Source organism: Triturus cristatus, chromosome 7 (assembly GCF_964204655.1).
Source record: "Triturus cristatus chromosome 7, aTriCri1.1, whole genome shotgun sequence".
NCBI lineage: Eukaryota > Metazoa > Chordata > Amphibia > Caudata > Salamandridae > Triturus > Triturus cristatus.
This window is the reverse complement of record NC_140590.1, coordinates 283,807,023-283,821,447: the sequence shown is the minus strand read 5'-3', so window position 1 is coordinate 283,821,447 and position 14,425 is coordinate 283,807,023. Positions and strand designations below refer to the sequence as shown.

At 46.1% G+C, this 14,425-nt stretch overlaps 1 protein-coding gene and 1 pseudogene across 2 annotated transcripts in view; both read left to right on the top strand.

The window, feature by feature from the left end:
- Positions 1 to 453: 453 nt before the first annotated feature.
- Positions 454 to 14,425, top strand: part of RUVBL2 (RuvB like AAA ATPase 2) — a 144,287-nt gene continuing 130,315 nt past the window's right edge. The window contains exons 1-2 of one of the 2 annotated variants that reach the window (XM_085616283.1): positions 454 to 552; positions 1,447 to 1,495. In XM_085616283.1, coding sequence (XP_085472409.1) covers positions 538 to 552; positions 1,447 to 1,495 — 64 coding nt within the window. In that variant the 5' untranslated portion in view covers positions 454 to 537. The remainder of the gene's footprint in view (positions 553 to 1,446; positions 1,496 to 14,425) is intronic. The other variant, XM_085616282.1, reaches the window with a different exon arrangement.
- LOC146809435 (lecithin retinol acyltransferase pseudogene) lies at positions 12,343 to 12,897 on the top strand (annotated as a pseudogene).

The window sequence follows — 14,425 nt, the reverse complement described above, 5'->3', positions numbered from 1 at the left end:
CCTTTACATTCTGGTACTTGTAGTTCCTAAAGGAAAGTACAAATCAGTCTCCCTTCAAGTGACGGATGAGATGACGTACATCTTATTAACTTGGTGTGGAAAGCTGTCTTTTTCGAACGCTTTCAGTAGGCGCGCATGCGGGTGAACTGTTGCATCTGTAAAAGTGCCTCAAAGTGCGCACTAAGGGAATATCCTTTAAACATGCGGCTTGAGCTATGCAGCACCGTACGTTGTTTAATATTTACATAATGGTTTTAATTAAGAGCTATATTATTACATATTCGCTGTCTAGTTAAGTAACAAAAATCCTTCTGTTATAAGCAGAAAAGAACAGAAAGATCGGTTTCTATTATCACACATATTCCTGTCAATGATGTACTACCAGAAGACGGCCTTCTAGAAATGGCCGCCGCTTTACCTTTGCCCGGTTACGTCCTTCGTCTGTTTCTTTGACAGGAAACTGGGTGTTCTGGTCAGGCAGTTGACGTATGAGCATTTCCTGTCGTTGCGAGTGGCGACCAGAGTGGCGGCAGCAACATGGCAACAACTGTGGTGAGTATGCGTGTGTTTGTGAAATAATGTATTTAGTGTGAGATTAATTTATGTGCCCCATGACAAATAGCTGGTTTATATTCTATGAAAGATGGAGCTCACCTTGTTCGAGGTTAGCTAGGGCAGTGTTTTCAAGTGAAGTAGACAGTCTTGTGTCTTAACAGCGGTGATCTATGTCTCAAAGGTATATGCCATTGTAGAGCTCGCTGAACGCATCTCTTTATAGTAAGTACAAGAAAGGGACTTGTCACCTAGTAGAGTGAACGGGTTGACACGGAGATAGTCTGGTGGGCTTGGGGTGTGTATACTACCAAGCAACACCCCCACCCCAGCCTTCAGTACATATTGACAGCGCTAGGTGACATGCCTTTGCCAACCGCCCCCCCCCCCTTCTACCATCCCATATAGAGTCAAAGCCCACTTTTCTGGACAGGGTGCCCGCTGTCCTCAAATCATCGGGACAACTCCAATGGATTTAGGAACAACCCTTTAATAATGTAGGGACAGCTACTACACCCACTCCTGACTCTTAGTATTACCCTTCCCTACACAAACTCAGTGACCCCAACACACTCCTTTTGTACACCATCTCTAAATCTCCTCCTTGTGACAGCAGTCCTATGTGCAAAGTATGAACCCCCTTCTAGTTTGCATGTTGTCTCTTCGAGACTGTATTCTGTTGATATCCAAAATATGAATTGTTGATAGTAGACCAAGCACTAACCGTGTACACAAAATTGTGAAATAGCTGCAAATCTGGGCGATTTCGAGAGTCAGTGCAGCCCCTTAAGAGTCCCTCAAGACACTTGCCAAAGCCCGGATGCATACAATCCTAAAACCTTTCAGTTGTATGCTATCAGTTATTTTATATTTATTCCACCATGTCTCTTGCAGGCAACGAAAGTGCCAGAGGTACGAGATGTCACTCGCATCGAGAGGATCGGTAAGTATGGCTCTCCATGGAGTGCCATTGTAGTATTCTTGCAACTTTAATATAGCTCTTATTACCCTTATTTGGGGCGCTGAAGCAATTGCCTATCATGGGAGCGTGGGTGGAACTGGAAACGAAACTGTAGGGTTTGTATGGTGTTACAGAAGACCCCAAAATGGGACTGATTAGATGAACCTAAGGTTGCTGTCCTCTCATTGTTTTCAAGATGTTCAACTGTCCTGCATTTTGACGCTTTATTGGATTAAAAAATAAATGGCATGGGAAAATAACTTTGCCCTGTATGCCCTCAAAATGTGTTTTCATGCCCATTGTTTAATAAATCTAAGGTATCAACCTATGCATTTTAATACATAAAATAATTTTTCTCAGAGTGGAGTTGAGATTCTGTGGGGATGTGAAAGCATAGCATATTTCTGCAGTAGTGTGGTTTTAGAACAATGATCATAACATTTACTTATTTCCATACTTAATACCTTTATGTAGGGCAGCACATCTTCACCCAGTCCTGCCAAGAACCACGCGTCCGGCATTAGACTAGCGCATTTCAGTGTGGTACTCCGCGTTACTGCACTGAAATGCATTGTCATGCATATGCTGTGTGTCATCTGACGCCAAAGCCCAGTCTAAAACTGAGTCTCTGGCAGCGCGCCGTCTGTGGCATGCGCGCGGCTCCTGCTGACTTGGGGCTTGCAGCTGAGCTATGGCTGCAGGCAGCCTCACTCAACTGCTACAATGTATCATGATTGTGATTCCGAATCCTTGTGGCGAGCTCTTACTGTCAGCCTGACGTCATCACGGGTGGACGTCACATCCTTCTACCGGAGCGGGGAGTTTGTTTTGGGAGATAGAAAAAGGCTACTGGCTGGTTTGCGGGCAGCGCAGCAAATATTCATGGTGCCTCTGAAGGTGTCCAGGTTCTCATCAGCAGGCACTTGACGTGCATAACTGGATGATGGTAACACAATCTTTTCCTAAGTTGATATTGTGATGTGTATACTTTCAGGTAGAGTCATGGGTCATTCGCATATTGATGGACTAGGAAGCAAAGATAGCCACTGCTTGATGAATAGGACATCAGCACACTTTGTAGCATTCCTTAGTGTACGCACGAGGCAGCGACACCAACTCTAAACGCTAGGCTATTTTCATGTTGTGCACAGTACAAGCTAACGCACAGACGGTTGTAAATGCGCTCCACACCGGGATTGTATACGGTTAACTCTTGGTTTTGTAGCATTTATTCAGTCCAGGTAAACTAGCTCCCAAGTGTCACTCATAGTCGTTCAAATGTCACTCATAATTACACTGAATTTATGAAAACGTCACACACAGCGATCTGAAACCTTGGCAGCTGTGCTCGCCTTTGCACTTGGAGAATGCATGGACATAAATACAAACATTACAAATATCATTAACGAAAGCTGTTTGTTTTAGAAGTTTTTGAAATTGCAGACTGTGCTGGCAGAATGTATAAGACAAGATCTAATGGGGGAAGGAGTAACATCAAGGATTCTTGCACACAAAATGCACCAAAGAACATTCTAATAGTTGCAGTTTAGTTAGAATCTGGGACAATTAAATAAGGCCTGTGAGGTCGAAAGTTTCCTGTACAGCCTACAAAAGCTTTGCCACTTAGCCCTGTAGTTTTTTCTGACCTGCCCTATGTTTTTCCTCTAGTGACAATCTACTAGAGCCCACTGTAAGCTCTTCACATTTTTACTGTCTTTTGTGAATCACAAAATGAGCCCCAGCCGGAGCGAGGGTAGCTGCTGTCCCCCCTGCAATCCCAGGCTATGAAGTGACTGGCGGGGGGAGTGGCAGTGTATAAGTGCTAAGATAAAGACTTTTTACTTCCATCTCTATGGGCAAACTAGCTGTCATCTCTCCCTGGTAGAGGTGCATCCTTTCCTCCATAATTGGTGTCTCTTGCACATCCTTGTGAGTTGGTGTGCAGTGAATGATGCGTTAATCTGTAGCGGAGTGTGTGTGTGGTGCCCATTCGGAACACCTCGTTCAGGGGTATACAAGATGTTTGTCTCCTTAGCACAAGCTTGGATACTTTGAAACCTGTGTACTGTAATTCCTGCAAGAAGTAGTATGGTACTGCTTAGTGAAGAGTAGAGCTACCTACGTAGCTTGAAGATTTGCATAAGACTGGTGTAATGGAATTGTTTATGTGGAGTACCCATGAAGCAATCTAGATTTCCCAGTAGTGATGCAATCCCTGCAGTCCAACAGTTGGCTCAGCATCAAAACAAACCAGAAAGACTTTGGAGATTTAGACTAATTTTCCTTTCTCCGATTCGCCACTGCCCAGGGAGTGCTCAAATATGCCATTTTGAATCCCAGAGAGGTCTTTATTGTATCCCTAGCACTTGGTCTGATTGTGTTGGCTGAAGCATACCTTCCTGATTGTCAAACTGGTTGAACCAGCTTTCTACGCTATATGGTTCTGAAGATATTGCTGTTTGAAAACCTACGTGTTCCATCACTGAAGTCTAATTTCTCTTTGCAATTGATGAATCGTTGTGGCCCTATGGTTGCCTCTGTAAAATCTTGACTGATTGGTACCTGTGTGGATCATCATTGGGTGTTGACCCACTATGGCATATTCCCCCATTGAGTAGCATTAAGACCAGTTGGGACCATAACTGGCCCTGAAAGCAGAGCTGTGTCCGTCTTCATTAGCAATGTTTCCTGGACCCCTGTTCGTTGTTAAACTGGACCTCTCCCAGAAACTACACCTTTGATTTAATTTGGGCAGGTCACTTTGTGCTTGGGCCGTGGGTTTGAAGGAATATAGATTTATGCTATTTTTAGATAACAACTCAGCAGCTGGGGCCTTATCTGACTGAGTTGTGCAATATTTAATCTAGAACCAATAGACATTTTGTAGCAGGTTTACTACATTGTGTTCTTTTTGTCCAAAGTCGTTTAAGGTTATTTTAACGCAGTTATTAAAATAACCTGTGACATAAGGGCAGTGTTATTAACAATGTTGCCACTATCAAAACAGTTGATGTTGTATCTTTGCCTCAGAAGGTAAGAGCATCTTTTGGTTTTTATTGTGTATTATTTTAACTAGGAGTCATTGTTTCTGTCGAGACCAGTGATTTGTAACGTAGACAGACATTTTAGTGAATGGTAGGGAAGCATTTGTTGAGCTGGAGACAAGTTTCTTTGGCAACCTGTTTAACATCAAGCTGTCACTATGGTGACAGCCCCACCTTGAAAGATTGGAGCTCATGCGACCCACGGGTCTGATCGGATTTCCTTTCAACCAGCTCCACAGACAAGAGGCCATAATAGAGCTTGGCTTACTGCCATTGTGGTCCTTATGCTTGGGCATTACTGTATGAAAAATAATATAGTTTGCCATTAGAGCCTTTCCGTTGGTCAAAGTGAGCGCCAGAGAATACAGTGCTCTCGGTCTGCTGAGCCATATAAAGACTGCATAAGAAAAAAATTACCTATACCTCTGGTGACTTCAACATTTATTCATATTGTTGGAAGGCGGACCCCGAGGAGTCGGCGAGACCACCAAGGGGGGCCCTCACACTGTACGAAGTAGCCGAGCGCTGCCGAGAAGTCTCCTGAGAGATCCTTCTCCTATCACGTACTAGCACAGTAACACCACCACACAGGACTCAAGGAGGTTGTCTCAAGACAAGCAATTCTTTATCAGCAATAAAAAGGTTACGAGGTCAATATTTACACGAAGGGATCAAGGGATCCACCAAAAGTCTCAGGGTCTCTTTGGAAGGGTAGGGGTAGCGGGACAGTCCTCGGCAGGAGTGCGGTACGAGGGTACCTGGGGCCCAGTTCTTATCCTCAAGCTGGAGGACCTCCGGATCTCGGAGGGGTCGAGCCGCGACGGCGTCAGCAGGGCTCTGGCGGACAGTTCGTGGAGAGCCGCGATCCAATCAGCATGGCTCTCAAGGTGGTTTCTGCTCAGCTCGAGCCGCGACGTCGTCCGCAGGGCTCCGAGGGAGGTTTCAGCGAGGTTGGGCCGCGACAGCGTCAGCAGGCTCCGATGTTCCAGGTGGCTTCAAAAGTGTTCACAAGAAGGAGCCGCGACGCAGTCAGCAGGGCTCGTGATGGTTCCGACAAGAGTTCTTCTCCGTAGGGTCAGCCGCGATTCAATCAGCAGGGCTCTCGACTCCGGGATACAACTCCCGATCTGTGGCGGGGTCGCCCCAGATATAGGTCTGGAGCCCTTTGATGTCCGGACCCAGGCGCCCGGTGGGGGCGGAGAGGCAGGGTGGAGGTGGCCAGACGCCCAGCAGGAGAGGCGCCAGGCCCAAGGGAGTTGCAGGGCGATCACACCTCGAGAGGGGAGGACAGTTGGGGGTCCCATCGATACTGTCCTCCGCCGGGGGCGATGAATGGTTCCTGCGGCACCCCCTGGCCAGTTCGTGGTGCCTCGATGTCGGGGCTTCGCTGGGGTCGAGGCCGGGTTGAGCGGGGTCGCGCTGGCTGGTGCACAGAGTCACGTGGGTGCCAACAAGATGGCGGAGCCACGAGGGGTATGCGACCTCGTGCCGCTCAGGAGGAAGGGCCTCGGTGCAGTTCAGAAGAGCGGCCCGTGAAGGCCGGGGCGGGGAACGGGCACAATCCACGGGGGTAAGGACCATGCCACGAGGCCGGGTCCAACACATATGAAGTAAGATAAACGAAAATTAATACGTTTACCTAAGCAGTAATTTCTGCCTTTTTATTTATTTTTTTAATAAAAATTAATATCTTGGATCACAAAAAGAACACACAATGAACTACACGAAATACCACATTAGTACTTACACAATGAAAGTGAACAAGGTGAGAGATGTATTTTGACATACAATTACAAATAAACTCATAATAATCAAACATTGAAACAACCAAATACAATGTCACAAAGAGCAATCATTATATGCACAATACGAAATACAAAGTTGTCATACAAATTGATAGATTAAACAAATAACGCCCTTATATTTGGAATCAATCAAATCCTCTAAGATATCAGGGACACAAGGGGGTATATTTGCAATATTTAACCAAGGAGTTGAGATCCTTTGTCTGCCGACACGTTTCGAGTGCCGGTTAAATCAATTGCCGCACTCTCATCAGGGCTGGATTAATCTTTCTCACGAACAGACTGATTGTGACAAAGGGGAGTGGGGAAGGGAAAAAAAGAATTTGAATTTTTATTTAAAAAGGCGCTTCCCAAAGCCCTAATTCTTTCTCTATCTGCACAAATTGGTGGTCACATACCTGCATTATGCCGGTTAGATGTAACCATCAGCAATATGTAACAAGCGGTGGTTGCCAAACTGCAATAAAATACATTATGAATAATTTAGCTCATGGGGTGTGATTCTTTTGTCTAATAGCTATGTCTGGGGACAAGGAGGGAAAGAAAAAGTTACCTGGTTTTCAATATTTCGTGGCCAAGACGATTTATTCGACCGTTATTTGTTACAACACTTCCTCTGTGGGGCCACGCCTTTGGGCCCCTTTCCCTGAGTGAGTAAATAATTTGTGCTCAGTTGTCACGTTTTAAACTCATTTAAATAAAAACTGCGAAACTACATGCACTATTTTTCTTGCAGAAGCAAAGATCTGCAATTTCTGTCTATTGCTAATAAATCGTCTTGGCCACGCAAGTGCAGTTTTACACTTAAGTTATAATTCTGATTACAAAAAATGACAACAGCAATCTCTTGGTGCAGACGATACACTTTTATGAATCTCCTTTGCTTCAAGTATCTGCTAGAAGGTAGCCCTGCTTCTTACCTGGGATATGTTCCTCGTTTCACTTGCTGGACAATGTTGCATTAACCCATCTTGGTTCTCAGAGAGAATCCAAGTGTACAGGAAGATCAGGGACTCATTGCTAATTTCTTCAAATAAGCTTTTGCATATAACTCAATTTTCAAAGGTGGGTGTAACTTAGGCTAATCATAAATTACATTTAATTTACTTTTTGAATTACGTCTCCTTGGGTTATCTGGAAATGTAATCAAATTCAGGTGTTACTAAGAACTGTAGGACTATTGGAAGAAACGTGTGCTGTAATTGTTATGATTGGAACCTTAAAATAATACACAAAAACAATTGTCCGTCAAACAAATACTCACGTTATGAAATATTTTGTTTAGTTCACAAAAAACATGCAAAAATTGCAATGTTAATCGGAAGATTTGATTGGTGAAAATATTTTTTTTCCTAAAAGACTAAGCAATATGCTGTTCACTAGCACATTATTTTGTCTTTTTTGCTCCAATTCATGCTCTTTTTGTGGACAGATACCAGCGCTTCAGTTAAGGCCTCTTTTGGATATGTTGCTGCACTTGCGCTGCCAAATCAATCAGGATACCAATTTAATTTTTTGTATCAAGTTTAATATTCCCTCACATTCACAGAGGCTATTGAAATTGGTAATTTTGCATTTTTATGTAAGTATACTTTATTCATCTGCTGTAATTTAATTTATTAAACAACCGGGGATCCGTGAGCAGGCGTCGTGGACTCCCAAAGGTCCGGGGACTACAGGTTAAGAATCACTGGTCTAGTCGTTATTATACTGGGTAGGAAAGTAGGATCTGCTTTAATGGTCACCCACCACTTTTTGCTGGTGTCATTATGTTTTTCTGACTAGGATCCTGCTAATCAGGACCCCAGGCTCTGTGTTTCTTCCCTAAATTGGGCATGATGAGTACTTGGATACACCCCAGATTGGCTACTGATGTACCCTTGTAAGTTCCTAGTATATGGTACTAAGGTGCCCAGGGCATAGGTACACCAGGGGTCCCCATGGGCTGAAGCATTAATTATGCCACCCATGGGAGACCACTAAAATTGTGACTTCATGCCTACCATTGCAGCCTCTATAAGCTGGTACTAGCACTACTTAGTACAGATACAGGATTACTTATATCTGAGGTCACTGCACTTAAAACCTATGTCACTCCTGAGGCAGATCTTTTAATCCTGAAGGCAAGGTGCTCAGTTAAAAGTGTGAGGGTGTCCCTGCGTGTGCAGGACACCTCTACAATCCAGTCAATTCTCCCAGATTGTAAGTGCATCAGCCATTATGATACATAGTGGCCATGTGTCATTACGCGATGGCTAACTCTAAACTGGCTGTAACGAACCCTGTCGGTTATGGTATCAAACATGTTGGAATCATACCCCAACACCGTTAACTGTGTTGGAGGTATTATTCCATGCACTGTAAAGCTCCTCCAGGAGGTCCTCAGTGCTCTGGTACCAGTCTTCTAGACCAGGACAGCTAACCATGGCTGCTGCTGACCAGAGACACGATTCTGTCCTCCTGCTGCTGACCCAAGCTCGATCAGTGGGAGACCGAACAATAGGTATCCTGTCTCGGGGAGGTGTGATAACCTCCCAGACAGGATTTGGTGTATTAAGGCAGGGTGGGGGTACTTGCCAGCGCCACTAGACTTCTTTAAAGGACATATTTGGTGCCCTCCTTGCATACTCCAGTTGGAACCAGTTCAGGGAGCCATTGGCTTCTGCTCTGGCATGAAACCGGACAAAGGACATGGGTATATCCTCCCCACTGTCCAGCCCCTGAATCGTCCCAACACTTTCCTTAGGGTACTTAAGGGCTTACCTGTGGGTGGTTACTTAGACTCGTCGTGGGGCAAGGTTCAGTTCTGAAACCCCTTCATCTTCAACTGTCTGGGCACTTTGGACTCCGCTTTGGGAACCAAGACTGCAACTGGGAAAACTCCTGCTGCTCTAGATCTCATCGTCCTGCCAGTCTTCTGCGATGCCTGTGCTCCATACAGATTCTTCTACAGACCTGTGGTCATCCAGAATACCCAAAGGAATCTCCCTTGAAGTGAAGGAGTCACTTCCCTGCACCTGCAGGCACCACAACAAAGCTGACCAGTCTGCTGTTCCTGAGATCCTATGGACTCTGAAATGTTCAGCAACACAGGTGGTGATTCTGCAACTCCCTCGAGGCCTGCACTATCTTCACAGCAAGTTTGAAACCAGTATCCCTCGTCGGAACTGCTGGAGCAGTACCCCTGTTCACCTCGTCGACTTGCCTTTGCCAAGACTTGTTGTCTCTCTTCACCAGAGATCTTTGGGCTCCAAGAAGCTCCAGCCTCAAGTATCTCCTGCAAACAAGATCTTCGCCTGCACCGCATCCTCTGCACTATGGGCCTTCATCCTTTGGTGAGCTGCTCGACGTCCTCTTGCGACCCTTATGCCTTCGGCCCATAGGTCTTCTTGAGGGTCTTATTTGGCTCCAGTGGGCTCCCCTACTTGCTCTGGGCCTGCTGTGACTTACCTGCTCGTGGTGAGTCACTTGGACCTTGCTGGTCCCGACACCACACACTTTTAACTTACTACGTGTGTTGCCATTGCCAAGGCTTGCTGGTGCCCCCGACGGACCCCGACCCCCTGGCTCTTGACATACGATGTGGGACAGCTCGTGAACGGCTGCTGGTCTTCCACAGCGTTGCCTGGTCTGCACAGCTTCAAGGTCATCCTCAACTCTCCTGCATCTCAGACATCGGTAGGCATTCATCTTATGTGCCTCCTGGTCACTCCTGGGTGGCATGAACTCTGTCCCCTCTGCTTGCAGGTACCTCTCATCTTGAATCCACCTTTGAGTTGCACTTTTTTTCACCTTCACCAGTGGCATCTTCACTGAAGTCCTCCATTGTGGTCTACGGCGGTTTCCAACGCCACTTTGCACCTATGCACCCAGCTTCCCATGTGTAGGTATCCTGGTTCCCTGGGTACCCATGGGTGGGGTCACTCTCCAACTTTATATCTTCCACCTGGCTTCTTCACGGTCCACTTGGAAGGATTCTCCTTCTTAAAAACTGCAACCGTGACTTACCCATTGACTTGTTTTGGGCATGCGGTAGTGTTTCCACTCTCTATGCACACGGCCTCCCTGGGCTTCCTGGATACTTACCATGGGTGGTTCCTTAGGTCCTCGCTCTTCAATCCCATCTTCTGGGTCCAGTCTCTACTTAAGTCGTGGTTCACATTCCACTTTATTAGTATGTGGTTTTGTCTCCCCCTGAAGACCACTATTTGTGCTACTTACGTGTTCCATTACTAAAGTATTTTGTGTATTGTGACTATATCTCCTGGTAGGGGATATTGCAATGTGTTAGCGAGTGTTTATAATGAATACGTATTTTTAGAACTACACTGTGTGGTTCTTTTTCACTTAACCTACACTATATGATTAGTACTGGTAAAAAAACTCGGCTAAGCCTGAAGGCTGCTCTCCTCAGCTACCACTTGGAGAGCTGTCTAAGGTTGTCTAAGACCACTACAATCACCATAAGGGTTGTCTGGATTAGTGCAGGGTGCAACTCTTACATAAGTGAGCACCATATACTAAGCCAACCTCCTACATACGCAGTCTGCCTCTGTATGCATTTCCATGTTATATTTATTTTTGGAAGTTTTGATTTTCTTTTTCACCCTTTCGTTTTAATAGCACTTAGTGAGACATACAGTAGCTGGCTTACTATGTTGTAAGTTTGAGTTGCAAATATGTGCTTGATGTTGTCTGCTCTATGTGGATTTGCCAACACATGGGAGCATTCTCATTGTGAATGATTTTAAATGTTCTTTTTTGATAATGATAACTACATTTTAGGATTCTCCATAAACCTTTAGTCCTCTTTTGCTGTCTTGAAACAAGTGCTTATTGTGTGGTTTCAATGTTTTTTAGGTCTTGGCTGTCGAAAGCAGCGCATGCACTGCTCTCGGCATTCGAGAGCTTCTTGGAATCAATACAGATTCCGAAGCTCTCGGTGGCAGAGTTGAAGCCCCGCCCATATTTTTAATTGACCAGCGTCATCTTAAATGCAAAACGCTGGCTTGTGATTGTAAAGGAGGCTTCTTAGTCCCTCCTTGTTGCCGCTTTGTCTCCTTTTGGCCCCGCCCACCAGGATTTGATCTTTTACCCGCGACAGTACACACACTCCTTTATTAGTCCGTGTGCACTTTTTTGTTTACATTCCGCTTTGGGAAAGTCAGCCGCGTGTTTATTTTCACATTGCGCTTTCACTGTAAGCGTGATGCGGAAATAAACAAGCGGCTGCCTTTGCGGTACCGCACTTGTTTTCCATTTCAGCCTCGCAAACCATGCAGGATGATTTACTGGTAGACAAAAACAAAGGGCGCCGTTCGTGCGAAACATCCCTGAAACCATTTGAAAAGCTGCCACTGTCTGCTGTATATGCGGTGCTCAGTAAAGAGCCCATTAGATGGGTGCATTTGAAACTATTTACGATCTCTTTTTCCGTGCATAGTGGGGCTTGTTGATCCAAGCTCTTTGAGAGCAGCTCGCTACCAAGTTAAACTAGATAAAGGATTTAAAATCCGTTTTTCAGGGGAAGAGCGGGCACGGCAAGCAGGAGTACGAAAGGCGGATCTCCCACAGGCCCGGTTCTAATCCTTAGAAAATGACACATTCTGGAGCCTGTCCACGGGTCCCCAGCGTTGGGTGGTGCGGCCAAGAGGACACCAAATGACGACATGTTACCGCAGTTCCTCGAGCAGGACTTTCACGCCAGACTGTAAACAAAGTCGTGGCTTCTGCGGCATGCGCTTTTATTCAAAATGTTCTGTTTCAATGAGCTGCAAGTTTTACAAGTCACCCACATTCTTTCCAGCCAATCACACGGCCAGCATATCTCAATGCAGGGTCTGCGTTGGGCTTGGCGGAGGTGGAGATGGGGGGATTAAGTGGGAGGGCGAGTTTCCGAATTGCTAAAATCATCAAAGTGGCAGAAACTCCCAGAAAGAAGGAGCTACAACAGGAAAGTGCAGCCTGCAGCGAGGGAAGGATGAAATCCTCGGTGCTGGAAGTGCTGGCTTTCATTATCGAGAAAGTGCTGCTGATTTCCAACTTCAAACTATTGCCCTCAGATGAGGTATTTACTGCCAGTCACTACAATGTTTCTATATACAAAAGGGAGGACCTGCTGGAGGTGCCCCGCATCCTCTTTGTCCACTTTGGCATCTAGTTGGGGGAGTACCGGGTGGCCCACCTGATGCCGGATATCCTGCCCCTGCTGTCCGAAGACCCGTCCCTGCTGCAGAAGGTGGTGACCAACAAGCGGCTGGTGCTGGGGGTCCTGGCCAAGGCGGCCAGCATGCGGGTGGACTCTGTGTACAACTTCGCCTACGGGAGCCGAATCCTGGTCAACCACCTGGACCGGAGCTTCCCATAGGGGGCGCTGCCCGCAGAGGAGGTGGCGCTGCGAGCCGAGCAGCTGGTGGGGGTCACGGAGTATAGTCGGCTGTGGAACAACTGCGAGCACTTTGTGACCCGCTGCAGGTACAGCAGCCCGGCCAGCCTCCAGACCGAAAAGTTAACGCTATGTGTGACCCGCTTTTAGCATATTTGTAGGGGACTGCGTTACGAGAAAATTGGTGCATCGAAGCGCACTAAAATAATGGCATTTGCCCTAAATCACATGTCGTGTGATAGCTGGGATTAAACCGCAGGGTTTCGGGTAAAAAAAAATGCCAGCACTTTTCCTTCTAGATCGCACATATATATTCGAACACTGTCGAAGTTGAGCAGGCCTTTCATTCTCCCGAGTCCATCAATCACATGGGTATTAAAGAGCCGGGTAGCTGCAATACCCAATATTTACAGGGAGTCCTAACGGAAAAATTAGTTGCCAACTGTTATGTACAAAGTCGACTTGTATTGATATGCTAAACTGAGTTCCAGAATGTATCTTGAGTTTTCATTATACGTGTCTTAGTGTGTGTGTTCTCTCTAGAGCTCTGCATTTGTTTTAGTCTCACGTGGCACTATCAAATTTCGTATACACCAAATAAAACGGTGAAACTATGGATGAATGGGTAGCATCCAAAATAGGCTTCGTCTAGTTAGACGGTAGTAGCTACGTCATCTTGAGAAACAAGTCATTTTAACATTGCCACAACGTTCATGCATAGACATTTTTGTGTCTTTTATTGAAAGTAGGCTCATTGTTGGGAGGTTCTCTTGCGTGTGAGGAGGAGCACCTCCTTAGTGGCGCCCAGCCCAGGTGGCGCCTTGTGGTGGCGCAGCGCCATGCTCTTGTTAAATCATGTTTAATAGGTGGTTGTTTCCTGTGACACTAACAGTCCGTGAACTTTAGTCGCCTTTGATGAACCTTTATGGGCCATCCCCCCCCTTCTTGGTTGTGTGTCTCAGCCCGAGATGATGCAGATTACAGGACACACACAGTTCTTTAATTTATGTGGTTGGTGCTCGTACACTTTCTGTATTTTTTTTTTTTTTAAACGAACAGTGGGCATAGCCAATCCTTTTTGCGAGCTTGGTACAGTTCTTCTCGTTTTCCCATTTGGCATACTGTGTTGCAGTTCCACAGCACTGGGCTTCTTTTCATGCGGGCTGATTAAAGTATGTTTTTATAGCACCCACCATGCCAAAAATATGTTAAGGACTGCTGCCCAGAAACGCTTAGACATCATTCAAAAAGTGGTTCCCCACCCCCACCTCGATCTTCAAAGGGCTGCATGACCTGAAAGGCATCGTTATGGTCATCGTTCAAAAACTGGTTCCACCCCTACAGACCGCCCCTTCCTATTCTGCTCACGGATGCCCTTTGTGTGTTTTTATTGTAGATTCCCGTGAGATTTCTGGAGGGCTCCTTTGGAAAGGGGGTGGTGGCAGGGTTTATTCTATCCTTAGGTGAATGTCTTTCTGAAAAGGGGGCTGTGGTGCTCTCGCTCGATGGAATGTGGGGGTGCCTGAAGTACTGCCCTCCATGGCTGCAGCAAATTATTTGTGTGATTGATGAATCTTATAAGGGTGGGTTAAAAGTTAGATGTGGGGTGCTAATATCTGGGGGGGAGCTGTTTAAAGGGGGTGAGGAGGCATCTGTTTAAGGGGGCGCACAGAATGTT